At 41.7% G+C, this 24,325-nt stretch overlaps 1 protein-coding gene across 1 annotated transcript in view; it reads right to left on the minus strand.

The window, feature by feature from the left end:
* The window catches only part of SAMD12 (sterile alpha motif domain containing 12), a 670,300-nt gene that overhangs the window by 320,560 nt on the left and 325,415 nt on the right, over positions 1–24,325 (minus strand). Inside the window, exon 4 of the mRNA XM_030218342.1 lies at positions 5,299–5,439. Within this exon, the coding sequence (XP_030074202.1) occupies positions 5,299–5,439 (141 nt within the window). The remainder of the gene's footprint in view (positions 1–5,298; positions 5,440–24,325) is intronic.

Here is a 24,325-nt window from a genome sequence, read left to right on the forward strand (position 1 = left end):
GAGGTATATAATATCCTGAGTGGTGTAGAATGGCTAGAAGTACAAAGACCAGGGGACACTCAATGTAATTGCATGGAAATACTTTTAAAACAAATAGGAGGAAATATTTTTTCACTGAACCAATAGTTAAGCTCTGGAACTTGTTGCCAGAAGATGTGGTAATGGCAGTTAGCACATCTGGGTTTAAAAAAGGTTTGGACAAGTTCCAGAAGAAAAGCCCATAGTCTTTTATGGAGATGGACATGAGTAAAGCCACTGCTTGCCCTGAGATTGGTAGCATGGAATGTTACTACTAATTGGGTTTCTGCCAGATACTTGGGACCTGAATTGACCACTGTTGGAAGCAGGATACTGGGCTAGATGGACCATTGGTCTCACCCAGTATGGCTGTTCTTATGTTCTTAAGATGTTTTAAAACCGAAATGCCATTAATCCTAGGTACACTATAAAAAAAACCCTGCCTGAAAAGGAATTTTCAGACTAGAGTTAATGGATAAGCCTTGAGGATCACCTAAATGGTTGCAGATTTGGGTTCCATACTGAATAAGGAAAGGACCGTTTACAGTGACAGCAACTCCTTTGATAACTTGACAATCCCATGAGTTCGATTTGATATAATCATAATTAATGACGACTTCTAAGAAGGATAAGATATATGCAGGGCTTTTTTTTGAGGGGGTACTCAGGGGGTACTGAGTACCGGCACCTTTTCCAGTGTCTTCTAAAATTGACCCATGGACCACAAGTTTTAATGAAAGAGCTCAGGCTGAAGACACCAATTCTGCCTTGTCAGATTCTGTGACTGGTTGCAGGGGGCCTGGCTATTGTGGAGTGAGTCCCTCAGTGATCACCCCACCCCTGAAGGGTGGCCTGGCATTTGAGTACCGGCACCTTTTTTGCTAGAAAAATTGCACTGGATATATGGATATGCTGAGTTGGTACCAGAAGACCATCTGCCTGATATTCAGTGCTATTCAACCGGCCAGAAATGGCTCCTAGTCAGTAAAATAGCCTTAATCTGGCTAAGTGCTAATATTCAGTGCGAAACAGCCAGATACCTTGACTGAATATTGGTAGCGTCAATATTCATAAATAGCAGATCTATCTTGGTCACTATAACTTAGCCAGTCAGCTGATAAATATTGCTTAATCGACTATGTGAATAGCAGCCAACCCCCCCCCCCCACCCCCACCCCCCCACGGAAATTCAATTCTGGTCATCAGATATGGCCTGGCATTGAATTTCTGGGATTGCTGCCGACTGTGGGAGGCAGCCTTGCTAACTCCTGCTGCCTGAATATCGGCCCCTATATGTCACTGCACCAGCAGAGGGAGAGGAGGATGAGGGAATACCATTATTCAAGTTTCCAGAGGTGTGCCCAGTGGCTGCCCGCCATAAAACCTATGCAAATATATTGCAAAATTAAAAAAAAAAAAAGTTTTACAGTACACTGCCCTGGACTGCTACTGAAAACTTGAGGCCTTCATTGCTAGTCAATTTGTTATTGCAATATTTTAAAAACAATTTTTAATGGTAGCACAAAACAGTGGTATTGGTTGGTATTGTAATATTTTTGACACTCTACTATATATTTCTATTTTTAATCATCCCTATGTGTTTTTATATCTCACACTGCAGCTTACAAATTGATCAGAGAAATACAGTGCACTCCATTTAAGTGCACGTCAGATAAGCACATGTTCTGATTAACTGCATGCCATACTTCGGTCCCGTTTTTGGCGCCATCAATTTCTATGGGGACAAACTTCGGTTTAGCGCACCACTGATAAGTGCAAGATTCGCTTATATGCATGGTTTAAGACTGCTCCTCTGCAGGAAAGACTCAGCATAAGCGCATGCACGGAATATGGAAGCCGATTGGCGCGTGACAAATCTCGTTGGTTAACTGCCACAGGCAGAAGAAGCAAAAGAATGTTGTTAGAGTGTACACTGGAGTCGTCATCGTCACGCAACTGTAAGACTTTAACACTGGCTGAACGAATAGAAGTTCTTAAAAAATTAGAAAACAAAAGCATCCATTGCTAAAGAATATGGTGTCAATCCCAGTCAAATTTCATGTATCTTGAAGCAGAAAGACCAGCTTCTGGAAGACTGGCAAAACAATACAAATCCACAATGGAAACGTAAACAGACGGGAAAAGCTGAGGAGGTAGAAGATGCTCTTCTTCGATGGTTTTCTCATGTTAGGAGCAGACAGTTTCCTGTCAGTGGTCCACTGCTTATGGAGAAAGCTAATCAGCTAGCTGAAAGTCTTGGACTAACTGAATTCAAAGCCACTGTTGGATGGTTGAAAGATGGAAGGAGAAGAACAACATAAAATTCAAGAAACAGCATGGTGAAAAACACGATGCTGATGACTTTGGTGCTGAAAATTGGGTTGTTTCAGTTCTTCCTACCATCTTGAATGAGTTTGCACCTCATGACATTTTCAATGCTGATGAAAACGGTCTCTACTGGTGAGCGATTCCTGATGGAACACTTGCATTCAAACAAGCCAAAACTACAGGAAGTAAAACATCGAAGAACTGACTGACGATCCTCCTTTGCTGCAATATGGATGGGAGTGAGAAGTTGGAACCACTCATCATTGGAAAGAGCAAACAGCCCCGTTGCTTCAAGAATGTTAAGTGACTTCCTGTGTCATAAGAGGCTAACACAAATTCATGGATGACTGGGGAAATTTGGAAGCAGTGGCTAAAGAAGTTAGACTCTAGAATGTGGGCACAAAAGCGTCAGATTTTGTTGCTTTGTGATAATTGTGCTGCACACAGTGATGATGTCAGGCTGTCTAATGTCAAGGTGGTCTTCCTGCCACCAAACACTACCTCTCTGATCCAACCTATGGATCAGGGCATAATAGCCAATTTCAAACAACATTATCGGGCTCTTGTGCTACGTCATCTGATGAGCGTTATGGATGGCCAGACTGGCAAGGATAAACGTGCTGTTGAACTGGCTCATAATCTATCACTGTTGGATTCCCTACATATGCAGAAAGAAGCCTGGAATCATGTTACACAGGCAACCATTGTGAACTGCTACAAGCGGGCAAGCTTTGTTAAGGATGTGGAGAGGGACAAAACAGATGCAGCTGTTGCAAACGCAATTAGACCTTGTGCTAAAACAACTTGATTAACAACAGCCCACAACTTCCCCCATACATGACATGGGGACCCTTTTACTAAAGTGCAGTATATTTTAACTCTTACTGTGCAAAGGTAAACGCGAAGGCTGTGTAGTAATTATTTGGGGGTGCACCCGGCATGTGTTATGTGGTTACTGCCACCTGTATGACTGTTTATTATTGCAGATGTACTTACCTTCTTTAGAGGAGGTGGTAAGTGAACCACATTAACTGCACACATGACAGCATCCAGTGGTAACTGTAGTATACAGTATATGCCGATTCTTCTATAACCTGCCCAATTCCTGCCCCCTAACACAGCATACAGTTCATATGTGAATTTAAGTGTCCCTGTTTAACACCCTCTCCTCCAACCCCCCCCCTTAAATTTACAAAAAGTAGCACACATGAAATTATCTTGTTGGGCAGACTGGATGGACTGTGCAGGTCTTTTTCTGCCATCATCTACTATGTTACTATCAGGCTTATTTTCGAAAGAGATCGCCAGCGATCTTCCGACACAAATCGGGAGATGGCCGGCCATCTCCTAAAACCGGCCAAATCGGTATAATCGAAAGCCGATTTTTGGACACACTCGCCGGCATTCCATCACAGAGGCGGCTAAACTTCAAGGGGGCGTGTCGGCAGGGTAGTGAAGGCGGGATGTGGGCATGCTTACGAGGTGACCGGCTTCAGCTGATAATGGAAAAAAGAAAACCGGCAATGACGAGCATTTGGCCGGTTTTACTTGGTCTATTTATTTTCACGACCAAGTCTCAAAAAGATGCCCAAACTGACCAGATGACCACTGGAATGAATCGGGGATGACCTCCCCATACTCCTCCAGTGGTCACCAACCCCCTCCCACCCAAAAAAAAAAAGCTTTAAAAATTTCCTTCCTAGGAGGGGAAGCCAGTCGGCCAGCTCGTTAAAAAAAAAAAAAGGTTCTTGCTGATCAGTTATGTTATGACTTACTTGTTCTGGAGTGCTGTATTTTGTGATACTGTTTTGAGAAATGTTCAAGAAAGACTTCATACAAATTAAAAAAGTCCCTGCCGTTCATTTTCCCTTGCTAACTTTGTTCGCTGCAGCTCCCTCTGCCCTGGAACAGGTTATTTCCTGTTCTGTGCCAGAGGGAGCTGCAGCGAACAAACAAAGTTAGCGAAGTTAGCGAACTCGGACTCAGCCGACAGGCGCGCGCCGCGGCACCCCCCCCCCCAGCGGCGTGCACCGGGGGGTGTCATTTTGCCGGAGGGGGAGGTGTCATTTTGTGGGGGGGGGGGGGGGGGGCACATCGGCGATCCGCCCCGGGTGTCATGCAGGCTAGGAACGCCACTGTCATACACTAAGGGTGCCATGAACCAAAAAAGATTTGGACCCCCCTGGCTTAAATACATTTTAGCAAAGGGCTCCATGATGAATTTTCACTGGATGTTAAACTGAGGTGAACTGTGGTTTGTATATAATCTTGTTAGCTTCCCAAATGTTATTATAAAATAGGGACAGGAATACAGAAGCTTCCTGAATACTACTTTAGGTTGTTAATTCAGTCTGACCAGAGCAGAAAGTTGCTGCAAGCAATGTGAATACTTCAACAGTAAATCAGATGGGGTCTAATAAATTGCCTGATGTTTCGTTTGGAAGCAACGTATGGCATTTAGATGTTCTGATATAGTATTATTTTTAATTTCCAAGTGCTTCATAAATTGTTTTCCCAACTAGTCCTGTTACTTGAATCAAGTTTTCTGGAGACCTCTCATTTTTCAGACGGAGAAGCATGACTAGAAAATTCAGCAGCAAAAACTCACCAATCAGACATTTAATATCTTAAAAAAAAAAGAATTAAACAAAAAAAGCCACTGCTAATATATTTTCCAGACCTTGGCTCTTGTCGCCTCACTTTTTTTTTTTGTTTCAGCAGCTTGACATTTAAACAGTATGAATGCCAATAGTTTGCAGATCAAAAACATTTGTCTTCTCAAGTGACCAACGTGTTTATATATTGTTTCTGCCTTGCAATATTCCTCCAGCCTACCTGAAGAGACCTTTGTACAGCAACCTATACTGGGAAAGGGCAAATCTGTTTCACATTAATATTGGTCAGTAAAATACTACTTTTTCTCCAGTCATATTTTCTTAAAGTCTCTCCTACCTTGTGTAAGAAATTGAAGGTTGCGCACTTCTTCACGCACTTTTAACTGAAGAACCTGCTGCAGGACATGTTGTCTTTGGCTCTCCTGAGCAATGCCCATACGTTCAAGCTTCTTGTCAGTAAGCCTTAACAAGGCTCTGCCTGCAGAGGGGAAAAGGGCTGTTATTAGATAACTGGCATGGCTAAAGAAGGTTCTAGATAATTCTTTTGGGGGTGGGCATGTGTACAGAATTAGGAATCAAAATCCTAACCCTGAATTCCTAATTTAACACTGGCTATTAAATGCTCTATTTACATAGGGTAAATACCCTTGAGTGCATTTCTCTTACACAAAAAGGACCCACTCGGCTGCCAAGTTTTTTTCTCTTTGTTTTGAATAGTTTTATGTAAAGCCACCTTACAGCACTTCTTCCTACCTCAATGTACTCAACTTTAAAGGACCCATAAGACCGTCACCTTCTAACACAGTAAATGATAGCAGAAAAATACTAAGGGGAGAAATTACTAAGCTATAGTAACAGCTGGAATTTTATCTCAACTTACTTTACTGAGGAGTCATTAACCTGACGTAACTTAATACCGTAGGTTAGTGACTCAACCGATACATGAATAACACACCTCGTGTTCAACGTCATATTATTTTTCCTGCCCAGGAGCATCCTTCTGCTAACTCACAGATGATGTTTCCAGGTTGTATCCTAAAGGGGCCATGACACTTCTAACTAGCTGTGAATCCTCCCTCCCCTCAAGCAAGACCCCTCCATCCCTCTGACTCACCCCTACCTTCTCACCCAGTACCTGCAACCCACTCTCGGGCCTAGATGAAGAACTCCCTTGTGGTCTGGTGGGTGTGGGGCAGAACAGTCTTCAGTTGCTCCTGCTCCTTTGAGTGCTGGGTTCAAAATGGTGGTACTACCACTACTGGTCAAGGTGTTATAAAGCTGTTATATGGCAGCTTGATCCTTAGGGTTAGTACTGTGAGAATACCAGTAGGGATCACCAGGCACCATTTCCAATCCAGCACCATACTGGAGATTGCTCTTGTACCATGCCTATTAGACCTCTAGGGTAGTGGTTCTCAATCCAGTCTTTGGGGCACACCCAAAGTGAATATGCATTACATAGATTTGCATACCAAGGAGACACTGTATGCAAATTTCTCATATGCATAATCATTGTGGATATCCTGAAAAACCGACAGGTTGGATATGCCCCGAGGACTGGGTTGTTGAGAAGCAGTGCTCTAAGGAGTTCTTCAAGTAGACCTGGGGGGCCTATAGGGAAGTCAAAGATTTTTTTTTTTTTTTTTGGGGGGGGGGGGGTAATTCTTCAAATGGAAAGAGGGTTGGTATGACCTACATCAGGAGATGATTCAGGGATTAGCAGACTGATGTTCTCAGTCAGGAAAAAGAATGCTATACTGGATCAGACCAATGGTCCATCTAGCCCATTATCCTGGTTCCAACAGTGGCCAAGCCATGTCTCACGTACCTGGAAGAATCCCAAATCGTGGCACCATTCCATGCTACAAATCCTAGGGCAAGCTGTTGCTTCCCCATGTCTGTCTCAACAGCAGACTATGGACTTTTCCTTCAGGAACTTGTCCAAACCATTTTTAAACCCAGATACGCTAACCATCATTACCACATGTTCCAGCAAAGAGTTCCAGAGCTTAACTATTCATTGAGTGAAAAAATATTTCCTCCTAGTTGTTTTAAAATCATTTCCATGTAACTTCCTTGAGTGTATCCTGGTCTTTCTACTTTTGGAATAAGTAAAAAAAAATGATTTACTTCCACTTGTTCTACAACACTCAGGATTTTGTAGACCTCAATCATATCTCCCCTCATCTGTCTCTTTTCCAAGCTGAAGAGCCCTAACCTCTTTAGCCTTTCTTCATATGAAAGGAGTTCCATCCCCTTTATTATTTTGATCGCTGTCCTTTGAACCTTTTCTAATTCCTAGTTCAATGATTTACATCAAATAATGCAGCCTCCATTGAACTGTGCAAGCTACATTATTCCTGGAATTAGAAAAGTTTCAAAGACAAGCAACCAAAAGGTCTACATTATTCCTGGAATGAGGTGTTTTGTATGCATGTGTATGCTTTCCATCTCATTATCTCCTAATGCACATTGCAACAAACTTAGGTGCGTTATAGAAAACTTATGCCCACAAGTGAACTGCAAACTACAGACTATAAAAAAAAGATATACAATGGCAGGAGAAAAAGAACTCAGACCTTGCAAAGGATTCCCACCACCTCTGCCAATGACAGGTTACAGTAATTAGCTTTTAGTGACTACTATAATCATGTGTCAAAAAACTCCTTGCCAATAACTGGAAAAATATTTTTTTTATCCAAATAAATGTTTGAATATATATTATGCTATACACTCTTCAATCATGCTTCACAAGCATCCAAACTGCAGCAGCAATGTTGGTGCAAAAACTGCAAAATCAGCGATGTATCTCAACCCTAGATCCTAACAGACATCCGTTTTGCCATAGCTTCTTCTAGGGATCATCAGCTGGTCACTGGCAGTATTTTTTCTCTCATCCTCTCTTAGCTGCAGATGAGCAATTGCTTAAACAGAGTCTTTTAAGGTATTTCCGGAATATCAAATAATTAGGTTCCCATCTGATGAATTTTTGGAGGGAATTCCACCATTTGGTACAGAGGTAAAGGAATCCTAACATGTAGATTAACTTGTAGATCACATTTTTGCAACTGGAATAGTGGAGGGTTAGATAATCTCTTGAACCAGGGAGAGCACTACGACGGGAGAGATCAGTTAAAGGTTGCGTATAATCAGGGGTTAAGCCATATAGAGTTTTGAAAACAAATGTACATAGTTTGAATGTTATTCTGGCTTTGATTGGGAGCTAGTGTAACTTTATAAGCAAAGGGGCTGCACTTTCGAAGCCTTTTGTTATATTAGCTAATTAGTTTACATGAGCATCCGTGATCAGTGTCCACAACTGCATCCCCAACTTTGGGCGACCTATATAGAATCCAGTGGTATATTACAGATAGTACCTTGCATGTTTCTAAAACAGGATTGAATTCCAGCCTCCTCAAACCAATTTAGATGAAGAAAGTAATAAAAATTCAAATCACTACTAAGCAAATGCTGAGGCACTAAAATGTTTGAATAATATCATAAAATATGAGACCCTCAAAGAACCACATCGCCAACAAAAAAGATAGCATTGATGTTCTGGAGATTTCCATTTTTGCACTTTCTCCCTGTATCATCTCCATTCCAGTCTTAGGGGGTAATTTGATAACTGCATACATCACTCTACAAACTGTTAGATGCAAAAGATCTGCTACTGATTTTTAGTTTATCCTAGATGAACAGTACTGCAGCTGAGAAGGTAGTTTTAAAAGTGTACTTTTACCTACATATTAGGAGGGCAGTTTTATAACAAGATACTTCAGGGCATAGTTATCAATGTGGGTTACTAGTGAGACATTTTGCCACTAACTCATGCTCATTTTATAGAATGAGACCTAGGGCCCTGTTTACTGAGGCGCGTTAGCATTTTTAACATGCCTACAATTAGTGCACACGCTGTGTAGGCACCTATAGGGATATTGTAGGCACGTACACAGTTAATGTGTGTACATGGTTAACGTGCATTAAAAATGTTAACGTGCCTATAACGTGGCTTAATAAACAGGGCCCCTAGTTACTAATAAATGGGGTTCACAGTAAAATAACGTGTCTTAAAGGTAACTTCCCCCTTCCAGAGGTAAAAGTGCATGTATAATCTCTGCATATCCGCACTTCTGCTCACATTCAAGAGAGGTGCTCTAGGGGTGGGGGCTGGGGGGGGGGACGATTCTTCATTTACACATCTGCAGGCAGATTTTAGATAGCAAGTGGAAAGGAGAACTCATACAACCAGGTTGGGACTTGGGAAATTCTCATATTATTTTATTTATTTATTTATTTGGATTTATTTACTGCCTTTTTGAAAGAATTCACTCAAGGCGGTATACAGTAAGAATAAATCAAACATAAGCAGTAAACAATTAAAGCAGTAAAAATATTCAAATAACAGTACAAAGTATGGCATAGTATACTACTTACAATGTCAACACAATACCTAATAAAACATTTTAATAGACAGCATAGTATAAGCAAAGATGGACCATATCTATATATATAAAAGGCACCACTGAAGCCTCCAGCCGGAAATGTGAAGCGCCAGAGATATCCGGTTTCCCCATGAGTGAAGGAAAACAGCACAGCAGGAAATCCCACGAAACAGTGAAGGACTCAGAGGGGGGAGGGGAGAGAGATGCCCTCACTCTCTCTGTAACAAAAACACAGAACAGCAGGAAACAACACTGAAGGACTGGACTCGGAGGGGGGAGGGGGAGGGAGAGAGGGCAGAGGGCAGGGACACACACACTCCCACATGCACACTCTGAAGAAAACCTTGCTAGCCCCCATTTCATTTGCATCAGAAACGGAGTATTTTTTACTAGCAGATAGATAAGAGTAAGAGGAATTAGAAAATAAGTTGTCTAATTTAAAGAAAGTTGCACATGAGGTCAGAGAGGTGATTATTATCTCAGATATGGTAGGAATGCATAAACATGTCTTGCTGCAGTATGTGCAGCCTGTTTCACTCCTTGTGTGTGTGTGTGCGTGTCCTTGTGTGTGTGTGTGTGTGCGTGAGACTAACAAGTTAGTTACTTCTTCCATTAAAGGCCTTTATAAGAAGCTCTGCCAAATATAGAGCCTCTTGTGAAACAGGTGCAGGACAGCATGTCAACATCTCTCCACAAACAGAAGGAGCAATAATTTTAGAAAACTGCTTCTGAGGAAAACAATTGTAGAAATCCCCCCTCCCACATGGATGTGGAAGCAACTTCCTAAAATTGCTGCTCTCTCCATAAAAGGCCCGATCCTACCATCAGTGTTCCCCTCTTGCAGCAACACCCCTCCCCCCAATCAAAGTCTCTTGCTGGTAGCCCTCTTCCTGATGCCAGACCCCACCTCCATAACAGCATTCCCATGAAAAACCTCCCCACAAGGGGGCAAGTTTTCAATATGTGGTGCTTTTCTCCTGACTAAATCACCCATCCTGAATCAAATTGTGAGGTCTGCCTGCCCCAGTGACTATGGATGTATGTGGTTTTTCCCTAAAATGATCAGACAGGTTAAGCTTTGTCAGCAGTGGTGGTAATGTTGCATTGTACATTCGTCCTCCCATCACCGGGTAGCAGAAAAAGAGAGCTGTAGTAGCACCTCTTTCTTTTTGGTGCTTGACTGAATTCCCTTTGGAGGTTCACGTGCTACAAATGATTCAGTCAGACCCAGGCAAGGTTGTGGAGATGGAGGAGATAGCCTGAGCCACTGCCAATGCTCTCATCCTTCTACTACCTGATCAGAACTGTTCCCTCTAAACTGAGCAGGAGTCCTCCACCTACAGTCCTGCTTGGGGGGGGGGGGGGGGGGGGGGTTGCTTGTTTCACTATCACATTTTCAATAGTGAAGCACAGGCAAGGTTTGCAGGACTCCAGGTAACCTTCTTGTTCCTATCTATTGAAAACATAATATTGAAGTAGTATTCCCCCAACCCCCATCACCACTGGCAGCAAATATTTTCTCATCGTATGGGATTCCACACCCCAATATCACTCATGTAGACCACCAAACCTTAATTCAGTGTGTCTAGCACAGAATGGTGAGTCTTACCCTTTCTTGCATCTAACAATGTGGACTCTGGTCCTCAAAAGCTCATGCCACAATAAATTGGTTAGTCTCTAAGGCGTCACCTGCCTATCAATTTTGTTACACTAAACTAACATGACTACATGGTTTTTAAAGTTTATATCCCTTCATGGTCATACTACTCAAAATGTTGGCACTAGAAGAACTTGTTTTTGATATGGGAGAACTGTTGTGGCCAGAACTATGATAATGCCAGCAACATGGCTGTCAGGATTTCAGGCAAAGATTAAAGATGAAATCCTCTGGCTAACTTTGTCCCATGCTCTGCGCATTCTTTAAATTTGTTTGGCTGATGTGCCGAAGAATGTCATCTGGATGTCATTTCATTCTTTGGCTTTGTTCAGAGTCTGTACATTTCTTTTCTTCTTCAACTCAACATTGGGAGAATCTCACATCCCATCTCCAAAACTGCAAAGTGACACTGAAAAGCTTCTCTTCCATTAAGTGGTCAGCAGTAGCTGATGCAACCAGGGCTTAGGGCTTTTAGATGTGGTTACAAAGCCATTTAGGTTGCATTGGTGAAAATATCTATTGTTAGTGGAAATCCCAAATCAGCTCAATATAAAGTGACTTACTTAACTACATTGGACAATCTTGGAACTGCAATTATGATTGTCATGTGAGTTACCACTCTTAAAAGAATCTGCACCACAAGCCAAGATTTGCAACAGGTACAGTAAACTTTGTGAATTGTTTCTACCCTGACATCGGTGCCAGGCAAAATGGTGGAGACTATTATTAAGAACAAAATTACAGAGCATATTCAAAAGCATGATTTTATTGAGACAAAGTCAACATGGATTTAGTGAAGGGAAATCTTGCCTCACCAATCTACTGTATTTCTTTGAAAGGGTGAACAAACATGTGGATAACGGTGAGCCGGTTGATATTGTGTATCTGGATTTTCAGAAGGCGTTTGACAAAGTTCCTCATGAAAGACTCCAGAGGAAATTGGAGAGTCATGGGATAGGAGGTAGTGTTCTATTGTGGATTAAAAACGGGTTAAAAGATAGAAAACAGAGAGTAGGGTTAAATGGTCACTATTCTCAATGGAGAAGGGTAGTTAGTGGGGTTCCCCAGGGGTCTGTGCTGGGACCGCTGCTTTTTAACATATTTATAAATCACCTAGAGATGGGCGTAACTAGTGAGGTAATTAAATTTGCTGATGACACAAAGTTATTCAAAGTCGTTAAATCATGGGAGGATTGTGAAAAATTACAAGAGGACCTTACGAGACTGGGAGACTGGGCGTCTAACTGGCAGATGACGTTTAGAGTGAGCAAGTGCAAAGTAATGCATGTGGGAAAAAGGAACCCCAACTATAGCTACATAATGCAAGGTTCCACGTTAGGAGTCACGGACCAAGAAAGGGATCTAGGTGTTGTTGTTGATGATACGTTGAAACCTTCTGCTCAGTGTGCTGCTGCGGCTAAGAAAGCAAATAGAATGTTAGGTATTATTAGGAAAGGAATGGAAAACAAAAATGAGGATGTTATAATGCCTTTGTATCACTCCATGGTGCGATTGTACCTCGAATATTGTGTTCAATTCTGGTCGCCGCAATTAGAAAAGGTGCAGAGAAGGGCGATGAAAATGATAATGGGGATGGGATGACTTCCCTATGAAGAAAGGCTAAAGCGGCTAGGGCTCTTCAGCTTGGAGAAAAGGCGGCTGAGGGGAGATATGATAGAGGTCTATAAAATAATGAGTGGAGTTGAACGGGTAGATGTGAAGTGTCTGTTCACGCCTTCCAAAAATACTAGGACTAGGGGGCATGTGATGAAGCTACAATGTAGTAAATTTAAAACGAATCGGAGAAAATATTTCTTCACTCAACGTGTAATTAAACTCTGGAATTCGTTGTCAGAGAATGTGGTAAAGGTGGTTAGCTTAGCGGAGTTTTAAAAAGGTTTGGACGGCTTCCTAAAGGAAAAGTCCATAGACCATTAATAAATGGACTTGGGGGGAAAATCCACTATTTCTGGGATAACAATATAAAATGTTTTGTACTTTTTTGGGATCTTGCCAGGTATTTGTGACCTGGATTGGCCACTGTTGGAAACAGGATGCTGGGCTTGATGGACCTTTGGTGTTTCCCAGTATGGCAACACTTATGTATGTACTAACTCACGGATTGAATTCATTCAATAAGTGAGATTTGATTTTCTTTTTTTTTGCTTCTAAATAACTGAAAATTACAAGGCAGAGCCAAAGTAGTAAACTGAAGAAAATTTTCAGTGACTCTGCAAATCCAGAAGTGAAGTGTTCAGTATGAGAATTGTTTATTATTGAAACACATTGCACCATTTGTGACTGCTAGTGCAGGAACTGTAACAGTGAAGTTTATAAAGAACTAGAGACAAAAATTTAGATTTCTGACAGATTAATTCTTCACATTTTCATGAGGCTTGTTTAGATGTAGATCATTTAAAAGAGCACTGCAAACTGGACTAACTGCCACTTCAGTTCAATGTTTTGAAATGCAAACACATCAGCAATGACCATCTACAAGAAGCTTAGAAAGCTGGGCCTGAGGTATACTTTTCTTTATTGTGGACCTAAGCATTTGTGGGCACTTAGCTACCACTCTCTAACTGTTAAGGAGAAAGGTCATTTTCTTTGTTGAGAAACATGAAAAATTACTTCCGATCAACTGTGAAGGAAAAAGAAAACTTAAATGTTATTTGAATGGCAATTGAGAGCAGTTTTAAACCCTTCTTCGATTATGATGTCATTGAAGAATTCATCAAGAGAAAAGAAAGTTGTTTTAAAAGTTTTGTACATATAATGTTTCTAAATGAATAGGTTTGCAATTACATATAGTTTAATAAGTATATCAGATTTATTTCCTCAATAGCATTGTAAAGTCACACTTGCTAGAATTAAGGTGAAATGATTAGCGCTAAAGTGTAGCATGCTGGTATTCAGATAGCTGTGAAGGTTTAAAAATATATATGTATGGGTGGAATGCTTAGGATTCGTTGATGTTTTAGCAGAACCTTTCACAAAACTAGGGCTGTATACATATGTGTATCTCTGCCCCCTCCCCCCATTAAAGATGTCTGTAAAGTGGGAATAAGAACATAAGAATAGCCATACTGGGTCAGACCAACGATCCATCTAGCCCAGTATCCTGTGTTCAACAGTGGCCAATACAGGTCAAAGTACCTGGCAGAAACAAAAACAGTAGTAAGATTCCATGATACCAATCTTAGGGAAAGCAGTGGATTCCCCATGTCTGTGTCAATAGCAGACTATAGACTTTTCCTCCAGGAACTTGTCCAAACCTTTTTTTAAACCCAGATACGTTAACTGCTGTTACTACATCCTCTGGCAACAAGTTCCAGAGCTTAACTAATCGTTGGATTAAAAAATAATTTCCTTCCATTTGTTTTAAAAGTATTTCCATGTAACTTCATTGAGTGTCCCCTAGTCTTTGTACTTTTTGACAGAGTTAAAAAATCAATTCACTTATACCTGTTCTACACCACTCATATTTGGTAGACCTCAACCATATCTCCCCTCAGTCATCTCTGTTCCAATATGAAGAGCCCTAACCTCTTTAGCCTTTCCTCATATGAGAGAAGTTCCATCCTCTATATCATTCTGGTCACTCTTCTTTGAACCTTTTCTAATTCTGCTATATCTTTTTTGATAAAGTATAGGAGATATAAGTGGATCTCACAAAATACTGCCATGGTACACACCCTCTCCTGCAGTAGGAATCACATTGCAACTATCATACATAGGCTATCACTCTGGGGCTCAAAGAGCAGAGAACATCAGTATAATTGATGATACATCATGTCTCCAAGAGATCACACTTTCAGGCTGATACATGTAGGCAGCACTGACTAACACCAAAGGCTGAATTGGAGGTCCTGGAAAGACCCAGGGCAGTACTCTATGGGTGATGGAAAAGTGAGGGATGAGGCACAGGAAGGCTGAAGGCTAGGTCATCAGAACCATGGTTGCATCCTCTCAACACGTTGCAAAATTGTGCCATGTGCCTTATTCCAAAGACTAACCTGAGTTGCTTCCTCCTACAGCCAAATGAAGGAGGAGGAGGAGCCGGAGGAGGAAGAGGAAGATGAGGACCCTGAGAGCTGGGGAGCTACAGCACTTTTACCATGCTGCCAAGTCTCAGGAGGGATGCCAGAGGGGTGACTACAGCTTGGTCCTCCTCCCTCTCTGGAGCCAATGCCTGAGGATGAAGAGAGAAAGGAGGAAGAGGATGGAGAGAAGGGGGAGGCAGGGGTGGGGAGGGGCATGGGTTCAATGCCAGCCCTGAGCCCATCCTTACAACACAAGGGCAAGCAGAGGAGCTTGGTGGACATCAGCTGCAGGGGTCAGACATCAGATATGTTGTGCCTAGATTGCCCCTGTATCCGATGCCCCCCCTTTTGAGCTAGTGGCCCCTCCCACCCAGATGCCCAAGATGAAGCTCCTGAGCCAGGGTGGCTGTGTGAAGTCTGGCAGCAGTTTGATTTCCTCAGAGAGGACCTGCTGCCAGCCTTCACACACATCCACTGCATCATGGGTTTCATGGTCACCACCACGAAGGGAATGCAGGCCAAGATGTGTGCCCTCACAGAGGCCATGAGGAAAGTTGAGGCACATATCTCCAGGCCCCATCCCAGCCCCCATACTCCTAAGGACACCTGTACAGCTGATTGTCAACTTTCATATGCTCCCAAACCATGCAGCTAATATGCAGCCACTTTAGAACAGTCTCCTCCAATGATATGGTACAAATGTATAACCTAAATATCTCATGGTTATGGGGCTTGTAATAGAATAATGCAGACTCCATATTTAAACCTGACTTGTATTATTTTATTTGCAAAATAGTGATGTTATCATTTTCAATTTTGTAATGGGAACAATACAAGTTTCAGTGTTTGTACTTGTACATTGTGTAGTCTTTTCATTTCACTCACAGACTACTTGTCTGCCACACCATGTTAGCTCACATAACCCCCCCATCCCCCTGCCCACATGCAACAGTTTTCCCCTCACCAAACAACAAACACTATTTACAAGGTGTTATAAACTTCCCCACCTGCCTGTATACATTTCCCCAAATGCCCCACTAATAACAACAGCAAACACTACCTGCAAGGCATTAAAACCTTTCTCCACAGGCATCAGTAAAACCAATCTAAAAACACCAAAACCTATGTACAATGGGTTTAAACAGTTAACCATCCTCAACCTATTCCCATGCCTCCCCCCCCCCCCCCCCACCAACAAATATCCAAATATTATAAAGATATTGACAAGCTTTCTAGTACTGCAATCAGAGGTGTTTCCAGAGATCCTCTGCTGTACTTCCTGGTGTTTGGTCTGAAGGACATAGAAAATGAGCACGAGGGCCACCATTAATAAAAGTCCACTGCACTTTGACCCTGGGGAACTGAGTTCAATTTCCACTGCAGCTCCTTGTGACTCTGGGCAAGTCACTTAACCCTCCATTGCCCCTGGTACAAAATAAGTACCTGAATACAGGTAAACCATTTTGAATGTAGTTGCAAAAACCTCAGAAAGGCAGTATATCAAGTCCCATTTCCCTTTCCCCTTAAGTACATTCCTGGTAACAGTTGGCCATCAGTATACACAGCCCATAGACCAAAGCTTTACTGAATATTGCTGACAGTGTTAATTAGTTATGTAAACCTACTGGCTGAGTCTGTTATAAAAAGTAGACCGATACACATATATAAAAACAAAGAAATAATTTATTCAAACCAAGATAAAAGCAGTACCCAACGTGGCCACGTTTCGCCCTCAAGCTGCGTCAGGGGTAAAACTAAAAATCAGGGGTGATCAACATACCCCTTCAAAAAAAGCTGTGCTTGTTAACAGACACTGCTCTGGATCAAAGTGCAACAGCTGTTGCAGTAGGAGGTGGCAACTGGCCGAGGCCTGCAGTGCTGGCAGGACAACATGGAAACTGCCAGTGGTAAGAAAGGCTAGTGCATTGGTGACTGAGCTGGATGGGCACAGGTTGTCTCCTCTAAGTAGTGGGGCAGAGGAGGGGATCCAACTGTTGGCAGAGACGGTGAATGGTTGCCTTGTTGAAGCAAAAGTGCCCTATGCATTGATCAGTGGCATAGCCAGACCTGACATTTTGTTTATGTATATGTATGAGCAGTATTTGTGATACTACAAAATAATGCCTTAGAATGCATTTGATGATGGATTTCTAAGTATTCTGCCCAACAGCTGCCCTGCATCAATATAAACCACATACATACTTAATGGAAAAATCAATAATTTTAAATATAGTTACATTAATCCCATATCTTAAACTTGCAGACAGACATGTCTACTATAATGGCAAGCATCGCAACATGACAGGATCCTGCAATATAATTACAGCAATGGCACATATCCTTGAAACTTTGCTTTATAACAAATGTAAATGCCCAATTAAGCAAAACAGGAAAGTCTTTTTTCCCTTCACAACTATTGCTTTCTGTCCCTTCTGATGCTAACAAAATGAAATTGCCACAGTTTGGCACATATCCTTCAACTTTGCTTTATATTAAATATATATATCAAAGGAACGCAATAGATTACAGTTGAAGAACAAAACAAAAAAAAAACTTTATTGAAAATGATCCGATATGGCAACGTTTCACCCGACGGCTGTCATGAGCAACGTTACAAAATATATAAATCCAAAATGAATATCCATTTATAAAAACACTCAAGGAAGTTACATGGAAATACTTTTAAAACACGTGGAGGGGCATAATTGAACGGGGCGCGCCCAAGTTTTCCTGAGGACATCCTCGCAGGACGTCCCCACGAAGGGGCGGGGAAACCCGTATTATCGAAACAAGATGGGTGGCCATCTTTCATTTCGATAATACGGTCAGGGACGCCCAAATCTCAACATTTAGGTTGACCTTAGAGATGGTCGTCCTTACAGATGGTTGTCCCCGGTTTTCGGCCATAATGGAAACCGAGGACGCCCATCTCAGAAACGACCAAATGCAAGCCATTTGGTCATGGGAGGAGCCAGCTTTCGTAGTGCACTGGTCCCCCTCACATGCCGGGACACCAACCGGGCACCCTAGGGGGCACTGCAGTGGACTTCACAAATTGCTCCCAGGTGCATAGCTCCCTTACCTTGGGTGCTGAGCCACCCAACCCCCCCCCCCCCCCATTATGATGGATGGGCTGGAGTGTAAATTTTAAGGTGCTTCGACGTTAACTTCAGAAATTTTAGTACAAGAACAGTGCTGGGCAGACTTCTACGGTGTGTGCCCTAAAAATGGCAAAGACAAATCAAACTTGGGTAAACATATAAAGTATCACATACCATGTATAATGAGTTTATCTTGTTAGGCAGACTGGATGGACTGTACAGGTCATTATCTGCCGTCATTTACTATGTTACTGCGATTCAGCTTTGATGGAGCATCTGTGATGTCTGGAAACAAAGGAGGTGTTTGTATGATTTTGAATTGGGGGGGGGGGGCTGTTTATGTGCATTGTAATTCTCATCATCTCAGTCTGGTTCTCTGCAGAGCATCTACATAAGAATATAAGAACAGTCATAATGGGTCAGACCAATGGTCCATCTACCAATCCCAGGGCAAGCAGTAGCTTTCCCCATTTATATCTCAATAATAGACTATGGACTTTTATATAAGAACATAAGAATAGCCATACTGGGTCAGACCAATGGTCCATCTAGCCCAGTATCCTGTTTTACAAACAACGGCCAATCCAGGTCACAAATACTTGGCAGAAACCCAATTAGCAGCAACATTCCATGCTACCAGTCCCAGGGCAAGCAGTTGCTTCCCCATGTCTGTCTCAATAGCAGACTGTGGACTTTTCCTCCAGGAATTTGCCCAAACCTTTTTTAAATCCAGATAAGCTAACCACTGTTACTACATCCTCTGGCAGAGAGTTCCAGAGCTTAACTATTCATTGAATGAAAAAACGTTTCCTCCTATTTGTTTTAAAAGTATTTCCATGTAACTTCCTCGAGTGTCCCCTAGTCTTTGTACTTTTGGAATGAGTAAAATATTGAATTACTTCTACTTGTTCTACACCACTCAGGATTTTGTAGACCTCAATCATATTTCCTCTCATCCATCTCTTTGCCAAGCTGAAGAGCCCTAACATCTTTAGCCTTTTCTCATATGAGAGGAGTTCCATCCCCTTTTTCATTTTGGTCGCTGTTCTTTGAACCTTTTCTAATTCCGCTATATCTCTTTTGAGATACTGCGACCAGAACTGAACGCAATACTCAGTGTGGTCGCACCATGGAGCAATACAAATTCATTATAATATTTTCAGTGTTATTCACCATCTCTTTCCTAATAATTCCTAGCATCCTGTTTGCTTTTTTTTGGCCACCACTACACACTGAGCAGAAGATTTCAGCATATTACTTATGACACCTAAATCTTTTTCTTGAGGGCTTACCCCAGCATCAGGTAACTATGAATCGGATTATTCTTTCCAATGTGCATCACTTTGCATTTGTCCATGTTAAATTTCATCTGCCATTTGAATGCCCAGATTTACAATGTCCTAAGCTCTTCCTGCAATATTTCACAGTCCACTCATGTTTTAACAACCTTGAATAGTTTTGTATCATCTGCAAATTTAATCACCTTACTCATTCCCATTTCTATATCATTTATAAATATGTTAAATAGCACCGGTCCCAATACACTCTTCACCCTCCTCCATTTAGAGAAATGACCATTTAACCCTACCCTCTGTTTTCTGTCCAATAACCAATTCCTAATCCACACCAGAATGTTGCTTCCTATCCCATGACTCAGGAGTCTCTCAAGAGGAGCTTCATCAAAAGCCTTCTGAAAATCTAGATAGACTACAACAACTGGCTCACCTTTATCCACGCCTTCAAAGAAATGAAGGTTATCAATAGAAATCAAACAAAATAAAACATGGAAAAGAAAATAAGATGATACCTTTTTTATAGGACATAACTTAATACATTTCTTGATTAGCTTTCGAAGGTTGCCCTTCTTCATCAGATCAGAAATAAGCAAATGTGGTAGCAGATAGTATATATAAGTGAGGCATCCAAGCATTACTTTGACAGTCTGACAGGGTGGGAGGGTGGGGGTGGGTAGGAGGTATGCATGGGGACATTAAAGCATTTCATTGATAGTCTAACAGGATGGGTGTGGGTAGTTGAGAGGAGAGTGATAAACAGAGAAATACAATTTTATGGTTTATAATGGGCTAGAAAACCCAGATCCTTGTTAAGTCCTGTCTGTTGGGTGTCAAAATATTCAATCATTCTGACTTCAAAGGTCTTACGTTCCTGTATTGTTTTAAAGTTACCTTTCAGGATTCTAACTATGAAATCACTGGTGCAGTGTCCTGGTCTTGTAAAATGCTGGGAACCTGACTGGCACCGGCTATCTTCATGTGATGTCTGTGCAGATTGAATCTTGTCTTAAGCATCTGGCCTGTTTCTCCAATATAGCATCCTTCGTTACATTTTTTACACTGAATGATATATACCACATTGGAAGATGAGCATGTGAAAGATTCCTTTATGTTGAATATTTTTCCTTTGTGAATGACTGTGGGGTCCTGTGAAATGTTTTGGCATAATTGGCTGATCCCATGCTGACTCTGTCCCATTAAACCATGTTTGTCTATGTGTTCTGCAATTTTATTCTTTATAATAGTTTCCACTATTGTTACTCCCCCTCACTTCTGGTTGAGAAGTATGTTAAGCTCAGGGTTCTATTACGCCTATTGTATGTAGTCGTGGCTCTAGAACCCAGCACCCAGAAGTGGAGGGAGAACAAGTACACTAACCTCGTCCCGGGCTCTGAAAGAGCATGGGAAGAAAAGAATCTAAATGTAGGGCTTTTCTCTGACTTTGGAAGAGACACACCAGATCACTGTTCAGTTGAATAATAAAGATTTTAATGTTGAAAACTTAAACTTATTTTTTTAACATGAAAGTAGCAACTCAAATCACTTTGTAACCATTCTAAAATTTAAAAAAACCAAATGTATTTTTCCAGCCCCTGCTGCACTTCCCCTTATTCTCTATGCAATTACCTAGAAGTACATAACAACATTTCTCATTTGTTTTTCTATTTCTTAACAGGTGGATGGATCTTAATCACTTCTTCCAGTCCCCTTCATCAGATAAGTACTTTCCTTTAAATATATTTGTGTATTATTTTGATACCGATATCATTTACTTGCACTACATTAATAGTTTTTCACCTCTGTAGGAAGGATTTGATTCTTTATGTTTTATTTTTGTCATACAGGTTCCTGCTACAGGAGTCTCAAAACCCAGACCAAATTCTCAGGTAAGTATACTTCTTTTTCTTCTATTTTCCCCTTTTCCTCTATTCACTTTGAGTTTCAAGCTCTATCAATTTTGCTACCCAAGAAGAATCACTTAGCTCCGTCCAACGCTCCTATTGAAGCAGGTTTTTAACACTTGTCTTTCTTGTGTGGGGGCCCTTAGTTGCTGGTTCAGGGTCTCCACCGTCTCTTTCTTCCAGCACTTCTCTTCTTCCTAAACCTCACTAATAATTGAACCAAAAGGGAAACAAAACCCTGACTTCCTTTTCTCTTGTTTCCAGGATTCCTGATTTAGGGATTTTAGGGACATTACATTAACTGGGGCCGGATAGCTAACTTAAATAAAATTAATTAGAAAGCTTCTATCTTTCCCACCTACTTCTCACTGACCAGTCCCTATTCTAAATGAACTAGAGGGAGCTTCTGCACTGAACTCACAATCAATTCAGTCAGATTCAGTCTCTCCCTCAACATTCTATTCCTCTATCCCTCTATTTCAGTCTCACCCCAAGCACCCTTCCTCATTTCTCTTACCATTCACTCACAACGACAACTCCCAGTCAAACCCACTTTCAAACCACTCCTGAATTAGTTCTCATTTATTCTCTGTCACTCCAACATTTTTCAAAATATCTTTAATACCATACCCACACTCTCATGCACAGAGCTTGCAAACACACAACCTCTCTCTTTCGCCAGGCTTCCTCTCCTGTCTCTCCCTTATCTCTCCCACTCACTTCCTAAATTCAATTACTGAGTAAAATTCCCTTTTCCTAATCAACCCTTACCAGCTCCAACCACACGCATCCACTCCTCACCACAGCTCAACTCCTTCTGGCCACTCTCACACTCAAAAATACATATACTCTCTTCATCTGTTTCTGCCCAACTTTCAACTGACCAGCAAGCTGTCGCCAAGGCAACCAGGTCTCAGCTTGCTCAGCTGTGGTTCCAGAGTGATGTCACTATAGAACTCTTTTTTCTTTTCCCTCTGGAGGAGCCCAGTTAAGATTATTTTAACCCCTAGGTTACACTATTGCTTGGCACTGGCATCAGGCTTACCAGCCTACAATTTCCTGGATCACCCCTAGAACCCATTTTAAAAATCGGCGTCACACTGGCCACCCTCCAATCTTCAGGTACTATGGACAATTTTAACGACAGGTTACATATTACTAACAGCAGATCATCAATTTCATGCTTGGATGTATGCCATCCGGTCCAGGTAATTTGTTACTCTTTAATTTGTCAATTTGGCTCAAATCTTCCAGGTTCACCGAGATTTCTTTCAGTTCCTCTGAATCATCACCCTTTAAACCATTTCCGGTGCAGGTAGATCTCTTATTTCTTCTTCTGTAAAGACAGAAGCAAAGAATTCATTCAGTTTCTCTGCTATGGCCTTCTCCTCCCTGAGCGCCCCTTTTGCTCTTTTGTGATCTAATGGTCCCACAGATTCCCTCGCAGGCTTTCTGTTTCTGATGTACCTGAAAAAGTTGTTACTGTGAGTTTTAGCCTTTGCAGCAAGTTTCTCTTCATGTTCTCTTTTAGCCTTCTTTATTAATGCTTTGCATCTGACTCGCCAGTGCTTATGTTGGTTCTTATTTTCTTCATTTGGTTCCTTTTTCCATTCTCTGAAGGACAATCTGTAGGCCTCTTTTACTTCACCTTTTAACCATGCTGGATGTCGTTTTCTCATCTTCCCACATTTGCAAATATGTGGAATGCATCTGGTCTGGGCTTTCAAAATGGTATTTTTCAATAACGTCCATGCCTGATTTAGTGTCCTAACCTTAGCAGCAGATCGTTTTAGTTTCTTTTTAACCATTTTCTTCATTTTATTATAGTTGCCCTTTCAAAAATTAAATGCAGTTACAGATTTCCTCCAGGAACTTTTTAAAACCCAGATAAATGCTAACCACTGTTACCACATCCTCCGACAATGAGCTTAACTATTCTTTGAGTGAAAAAATATTTCTTCCTATCAGGCTTATTTCCAAAAGATAAGGGCGCCCATCTTTCGAAGCAAATTGGAAGATGGGTGTCCTTCTCCCAGGGTCGCCCAAATCAGCATAATCAAAAGCTGATTTTGGGTGTCCTCAACTACTTTCAATCGCGGGGACGACCAAAGTTCCAGGGGGTGTGTCAGAAGCATAGCAAAGGCGGGACTGGGGCGTGCTTAACACATGGGCATCCTTGGACGATAATGGAAAAAAGAAGGGCGTCCCTGATGAGCACTTGGCCGACTCTGCTTGGTCCATTTTTTCTTGCTACCAAGCCTTAAAAAGGTGCCCGAACTGACCAGATGATCACTGGAGGGAATCGGGGATGACCTCCCCTTACTCCCCCTTCCACCCTAAAAAAAACTTGAAAAATATATTTTGCCAGCCTCTATGCCAGCCTCAAATGTCATACCCAGCTCCCTGGCAGCAGTATGCAGGTCCCTGGAGCAGCCCATCCATTTCTATTCATATATATTCAGTCACAATCAGGGTACAGCCATAGAAGTCTGCCCAGCACTGCTTTTGCTTCCCAATTACCTGTGTTACCACCCAATCTCCACTAAGATTCCGTATATCCATTCCTTCTAAACAGGATTCCTTTGTGTCTATCCCACACGTTTGAATTCCGTTACTGTTTTCATCTCCACCACCTCCCGTGGGAAGGCATTCCACATATCCACCACCCTCTCTGTGAAAAAATACGTTGTGACATTACTCCTGAATCTACCTCCCTTCAACCTCAATTCATTTCCTCTAGATCTACCACCTTCCCGTCTCTGGAAAAGGTTTGTTTGCGGATTAATAGCTTTCAAATATTTGAACATCTGTATCATGTCACCCCTGTTTCTGCTTTCCTCCAAGGTATATGCATAACTCTGGACAAGCACGTTTATGATTTTTTTTCAGTAAAATGGTGTTTCCTGTCATGTCTGCAGTGTC

Source organism: Microcaecilia unicolor, chromosome 1 (genome assembly GCF_901765095.1).
Source record: "Microcaecilia unicolor chromosome 1, aMicUni1.1, whole genome shotgun sequence".
NCBI classification, from domain to species: Eukaryota; Metazoa; Chordata; class Amphibia; order Gymnophiona; family Siphonopidae; genus Microcaecilia; species Microcaecilia unicolor.